Source organism: Cibotium barometz, chromosome 6 (assembly GCF_041138505.1).
Source record: "Cibotium barometz isolate CiBa-2024 chromosome 6, ASM4113850v1, whole genome shotgun sequence".
NCBI classification, from domain to species: Eukaryota; Viridiplantae; Streptophyta; class Polypodiopsida; order Cyatheales; family Cibotiaceae; genus Cibotium; species Cibotium barometz.
Window position 1 is genome coordinate 6,159,660 of NC_141051.1, and position 6,773 is coordinate 6,166,432.

The following is a 6,773-nucleotide window of genomic DNA, read 5'->3' on the forward strand; positions in this document are numbered from 1 at the left end:
AAGTTAGAGTGCCTCTAAATTAGTCAAAAACCACTAATTTAGAGGTAACCTTTAACTTTAGCCTTTTCCCACCTACCTTGCATTAATGAGGGGATCTTAGTTGTCTCCCACTCAACAACCACCTTCTCCCCCAAATTCAAATTCGAGCGGCATACGAACATACCGCCCCCCCCAAAAAAAAAAACAATTTTTTAAAAAAAAATTTGCCGTGAACGTATCCTCCTAAAGCCACGAATGTACCCTCCTAAAGCCACGAATGTACGCTCATAAGCGTACGAACATACTATTAAAAAAAAACTTGCCACAATCGTTCACACCTAAGTGACCAGGCGCACGTTTCCAAAAAGAAATTGAAAAAACATTGCCCCATGACCATTCGCGCCTAAGCATCCAGGCATACGCTTCTAAGCATCCGAGCAGATGTTCTCCAAAAACAAAAATCATGATTTTTTTTTCAAAATTTATTAATCTTTAGAGGTGCTTATGGTCTACCTCCCTGAGCCACTAATGTCATTTTTACACGCACGAAACACCTCAAAAGACTATTTTTCACCGTAAGGGTGCATTCACACGAGGCAAAAGAGAGCCAAAACTCCTATTTTGGGTCCACGCATGCACCATTGAAGCTTTTCTAAGCTTCCCTGCACACCATGGATACCTTTTGGTCATGGTTGCATGCCCCTAGTGCCTCCATTCCATTTGGTGGCACCACATGTGGTCGCCACGCCAAACACGTTTGGCCGTGGAGAACGAAACGATTTTTGAAGAGCCCTCATCTAGTAAGGGCCCTCCATACATGCACCCCAACGTGAATAGATGCCCTGAGCACACCCACGGATCTCCCCCTCTAACAATGGATCTATTCCCACCCCCCAACTATGTACCACCTCCCCTTGAGCCACAACTCGACATTCCGAGCTTAGCACAAGCTCTACGAAGGGGAAACAATTGCACCCACAAACCTCACATACACAACCCATGTGGGAAAAAAATTTTAAAATTCCATGGCATTGGAGACCTTGTATTCCACATAGAGGTTTTTAACCAAATCTGTCAAGAATTTGAAATTTTCAATGATGCAAACAAAGTCCATCACCTTAGACTCAGCCTTAAAGAAGGCAAGGCAATACAATGGTTCCAATCCTTGGACGCTCCGCACAAAGTCACTTTCAAAGTAGTGCAAGAGGCCTTCATTCTTGGGTTTGCACCCTACGGCCCCAAATGGAGACCCGTCATCCAATTGTTCTAATTGGAACAAAAACCAAAGGAAACCTTACACGACTACATTGCACACATCAAGTACCATTAGGAAAATTCTGGACTCAAAAGAGGGCTGTTTCAACAATAATATAATAATAGACACATAGATTGAGTGACATGTAATCTACGAACGAGATTCACCGGTGGTGGGACCTCTGTACAAACCCACCCAAAACGTGGAGAAACTCTTATCTTCATGAAATATTAAAAAAAACCATCACCTTGTCTTAAAATATTTAAAACCGTTTTTTTGTCAGAAACTAACACAATAAAAGAATGTTTTCCACATTCCTGTGTTAGACGTGGAGCACTAAAAAATTCTTTCCACCACCCCTACAACTAATGAAGCTTGAATGCTTGGAATAGATAGATACACATTCTCCCGGTTATTCCCTCAACTTGGTTCCACTTTTGAATCTTGAAACATCTTTGGCGCCCAAAAAGAACACACCGTCCCTCATTTCATCCTCCCTCCTTGATCCACATAAGCGGTTAGCCCAGTCATCCACTTTCTGCTACTTCTTCTTTCTCATACGTCTGTTATTCTATCATGGCACCCGAAAGTGGACTGAAACGAGCAAGGAGCAGTATCTCATCTGTTGTGTTGTATAACATAAAAGACGAGAACGAAGAATGGATTCCCCAAGTATACAGGAAGTACTCTTGGGTCACTATGCAGCCAGGAAAACAAGGCCACTACCGAGTGAAGGGAAAGGCATCTGAAGACTTGGCCAAACATTGGAAAGGAAGGATCCTTGACTTTAAGATGGCACCAGGAGGGAAAACTGTCAAAGAAGTGTTGATCCAGCATGTATTCATGCAAAAAGAGATTAACGTGGGACCATTGGAAGGACTTCCAAGACACAGACCACATTGTAAGTGCTTGTGTTTTGTATTTCAACGTTGCAAATAAGGTGATTGATATACATTTTTCTGCCTTGCACAGATTTGTACCCATCCAACCTTCAGGAGTGGGAGCCTGCACAATGCTTGACGGGGTTCTTGAATGTCGTACATGGTGAGGTGGGGGAACTTCAATATGAAGGTCGTGCACCAAGTGATCTCGCAAGAAGTAGAACATATTTCTATGACTCATTTTATACCTTGCCCACTCAATCGAGTCGACATGGAAAGTTGGAACGTATTCCGTTGCCCGCACTTGATAGTCCGGAGTGGCCATTGCTTGACACAGAAGTGATAGAGTCATACAGGACCAAAATGTTTAATGATATTAAATGTGCTATGAAGCCTAGCATTGGTGCAAGAAATGTGCACCTAAGTTTGTTTGTTCCAATTGCATGCTTTGTTCATTTATTTTCTGATTGTAAACAATTGAGAAAAACTAGAACAACTTTTGTGTGCAAAGATGTAGATGAAGTCTGGCTTGATCATTTGTTTGACAAAGGTTGGAGAGTGAAATCATCAAAGGGAGATGATTTGATCGAATGTCGATTGAACACCTCCGACATTGCATTTCGGTGAGTGTTAAAACATTAAAATGTATTTTTGTGAAACAGTTACAACGCTTATTTGATTATTCTCGGAAAATTATCCTAATGATATTTTGGAATCAGATACTATATTGCCAGGCAACATCTGTGCATGTCATTTACTTATAGAAGGTGGCGATGGATCAACAACAACTGGGAAAGCATGGACCAAGATACAAGAGATGGCAGCCACTCTTGCTTGATAGATATAGTTATGATTCGACAGGGTCACCCATCTTTGACATTGGAAGTGGAAGAGAATTGGACTCTCGAATATGTTAGGAAGGAATTAGAAGTAGCTATTCAGAATCCTCCAGATCAATTTTGCTTCAAGCTCGATGGTCGGAAGCTAAGTAAAAGAAGAGAGCATCAGATCATTTGTAAAGATGTTGCAGCCCCACATGAATTGGAGGCACTAGAAGATATATGATGTGACCATGTATACGGTGACAATGTATTTTCCATATGCAATAAACTTATCTATTCAGAACATTGCTTTTGTAATGCTTTATTGTTTAAAACAATGTAATGAAGGCAAGAATTCCCCAATTGAATTTTTATGTACACAAAAAAAGGCTTAAAGTAAGAAAGCAAGCAGTGAAGGAACACAGTAGCAAATTTGATCCTCTGATTTTCAAATGATAAGTGTATTTACATTTGATGTTCTCCCTCCAATACATGTATAGCTGCATATTTACGAACGTACATTTGTTGGAAGAAGGAAAAAACTATTTATGGCTGGAACCCATAGGTATCGGCTTCAGGATGGAGCCAGGGCTCTTCTCCTAAGTATGGAGCCCATGAAAGAGGCTCAGACGGGCCTATCCCCCCTCGTGGATTGGGCGGGATGAAGTCCACTGGCCCGTCTGGAGGCATAACTTCAGCGACCTCGATCAATTTCGCAATCGTTTCCTCCCTAAACGTTTGGACGTCTAGGTCCACGTAGCGAGACATTGATGGAAACTGCCATCACAATTCATCAAGGCATAAATAAGATCAACATGACAATATATAAGAAGATAAACAAGCGCACAAATGCGTATGGGAGCTGAAAATGCTTACATCCTCTGAAGGGAGCTGAAAAATGCTTCGTAGCAGCAACATTGCATTAAGTGCAACCCTCCACCCACAGCTGTAGCCATCTTCTTGTTTGGGGACACTAACCCTACGGATGGTCGATCGATCCAGGGTGTCGATGTCCATGCTGAGGCTCTCGTAAGCTGCCATTAGTTTCCTGACTCCACTGTAAACAGAGACCAATCATTATCCTGATCAATCCGGACTTCTAACTCAAACAATAATATGTATCTTAATGATTTTTACTTACAGCAAAACATTTCCATGGACACCAGATGTCGAATTTGCAAGGTAAATGACATTTTCTTGCACGTCGACTAGTAGAAGACTCCAATGGGAACTGCACAATAGAATTCTATTAGTTTCAATCCAAAGGAAGCACTACATAACTCGTGTACGGTGATTCCTATAAACATCATGCGAGAGAGAGAGAGAGAGAGAGAGAGAGAGAGAGAGAGAGAGAGAGAGAGAGAGAGAGAGAGACAAACTCACTTTTCATGATATGCCAAAAAAAATACTCGGGCATCGTCCAGCTGGACCTCCCGAAACCAGTTCAGCACATCGAGGTACGGAACTGCCTCTACTACCAACAGTGTTGAGACCAGTGAATCAATCTGGAACACTCGTTGCTGTACATCCTCGGGCAATAGCGAAATAACAAAACTTCACAAGGAAACATATCAAGAGTGAGGCATCAACTTTAAGAGCCAAGAATGAAAAATTGTGGGAGGACAGAGAAAAGCGTATACCTTAAAACACATCTGAGCACTTTGTCGTTGACTTCAGTTTTGGGATCAAACAAAATGTTGATTTCTTCAGCATGAATCGGGAAATAACATCTATGCCCTCTAATATTAAAGGGTACATAGAACTCCGGCAACAAAAATTGCAGCGCCTCCCGATTCATGGCGTGGAGTGCTCGAACATTTTCCCTTTTTGTTTGCAATGCAAGCATTGCAGCTTGATGTTCCCTTTGAGCGCTTGTCATTAAATTTGCCCGAGTCTGATGCTCATGATCTGGACCTCCCTCGGTCACCTCTTCAATTCTCACTTTTTGTACAGGCCGGACATCCAAAATTTGTAACATTCGTTCATCAGTAAACGTAACTGGTCTAAGTGACTTATCGTATCTGAAACGAAGGGCTATTAGGCTGAAAAAATCTTTGTCCATTACTGTCACCCTGTGTGCGTGGGCAGCAAGAACGTAACTATCCAAAAAAAATTCGATCATCCAATCTTCTGTGGCCTCTTGCAAGCAAAACAAGGCCGATGCCTTCCACCTAAACAAAATTCCATTCTGCTCACAAATTCTCCTGGCAAGCCTCTGGAAAGGCAATCTGGGAATAGCAGCTGTCGGGTGCTTCATAAACTTTTTGATTTCTCGCAGGGCTGTCGAATGCTCTGCGAAACGCCTGAGTCTAGGCTGCGTTTTGGACAATCGGGAAGGACTGCTTGATTTTCTTGATCTTGAGGCTTTCAGAACGCCCATCTTCTTCCCAGTAGATGAGGGAGCTGCATTATCAATGGGTCTAGCTGTATGCCTTACACGAGCCATCTGAAAACGCAAGAAAAAGCAGAAAACTTTGCTATTCAGTAGTACACGATTAACAATTCACCATAAAGTGAGAGAGGGGGGCCAAGAAAGCAATATGCACTTCCTCGCGTTATGGTGAATCCATTCACCATAACGAGAGATGAAGGTCCACAGAAACACAATAATTTTTCTCGCATTATGGTGAATTCATTGACAACAATAAGAGGCGGATTATCGTGCATTCTTTGAGCTTCGATCTTGCGTTAAAGTGATTTGATTCACTATAACGCGAGACTAAGAGCCAGTCAAATCAAAACAATCCTCCTCGCGTTATAGTGAATCGATCTACTACAACGGGAGGAGGGTTCTCCCGAATGTCTTACCTTTCCGTCTAGCAGTTTGGTGAGTCGATTCACCATAACACATGGAGCAGTATTGAGATTCTAATGACTCGTCGTCTGCTTTACGCTGAATCGAATCACCATGACGGAGGGCAAACAGTCGAAGAGAAAACAACGGCAGGGGCAAACAGTCGAAGGAAAAACGAAACAATCAAGTATTATACAAGAAACACAAAACAATCAAGTAATACACTTTCATCACATTCTATGAGTGGGAATGGATGGAGACTGTCGTGTAGGAGGTGATTTAATTGACACCAATAAGAGGTGGATTATCATGAATCCTTTGCCCTTTGGTCATGCGTTATGGTGAATTCACCATAACGCGAGTCTAAGGGCCAGTCAAAGCAAAACAATCCTCCTCGCGTTATAGTGAATCGATTTTCGCGAATCTCTTACGTTTGCCTTCTCCCTTGGTGATTCGATCCACCATAAGACATGGAGCTTATTGAGATTCTAATGGCCCGTCGTGTGCTTTAAGGTGAATCGAGTCACCACGGCAGAAGGCAAACAGTCGAAGAATAAACAATGGCACAGGGCAAACAGTCGAAGAAAAAACAAAACAAACAAGCAATATACAAGAAACTTACAAAACAATCAAGTATTATACAAAAACTTACATTTCTTGCTTGTGAATGGATGGAGACTGTCGTGCAGGTGTTGGAAAGTCGGTTCAGTACTGTGGCGGTAGTCGGAAGTCAGCTGGAGGCAAGCAGGAGGACGGACAAGGCAAAATCGATAAGAGGACGAAAAGGTGGCGTGATTAACGGCTTTGATTAGTCTTTAGAGCGAACACACGTGCTGGCGGGCTGCCAGGGCGACTAGGCGGCGCTAACGTGTCGTATAGCATTAAAAAGGGCTTTGATTAAACTTTATACCTTGTACACGTGCTAGGTACACGGCGGGATGCCACGTGGCATTCATGGAATGGCGGGTGAAAACGCGGCGCTGACGTGTCGCGTAGCATTAAAAGCGGATTTTGTAGGATACTCATCTCATTTATTGCCTCTT

General features: G+C 42.6%; 1 protein-coding gene across 1 annotated transcript; it reads right to left on the reverse strand.

Annotated features, from left to right (window-relative positions):
• Positions 1-3,386: 3,386 nt before the first annotated feature.
• On the reverse strand, positions 3,387-5,122 carry LOC147637378 (uncharacterized). Its single transcript, XM_086798859.1, has 5 exons — positions 4,577-5,122; positions 4,320-4,490; positions 4,078-4,167; positions 3,813-3,993; positions 3,387-3,713 (listed from the first exon to the last, which is right to left on the reverse strand). The coding sequence occupies exons 1-5, from the start codon at positions 5,056-5,058 to the stop codon at positions 3,483-3,485; spliced, it is 1,155 nt and encodes a 384-aa protein (XP_086654985.1). The 5' UTR covers positions 5,059-5,122; the 3' UTR covers positions 3,387-3,482.
• Positions 5,123-6,773: the final 1,651 nt, after the last annotated feature.

Bases quoted from the DNA above. Each gene is read 5' to 3' on its own strand.
- LOC147637378 (XM_086798859.1), bottom strand. From the start codon at position 5,058: ATGATCGAATTTTTTTTGGATAGTTACGTTCTTGCTGCCCACGCACAC. The intron at 4,491-4,576 runs GTATACGCTTTT...TTCCTTGTGAAG, and splicing joins GTGCTCAGATGTGTTTTAAG to TTTTGTTATTTCGCTATTGC. The intron at 4,168-4,319 runs GTGAGTTTGTCT...TCTATTGTGCAG, and splicing joins TTTTTGGCATATCATGAAAA to TTCCCATTGGAGTCTTCTAC.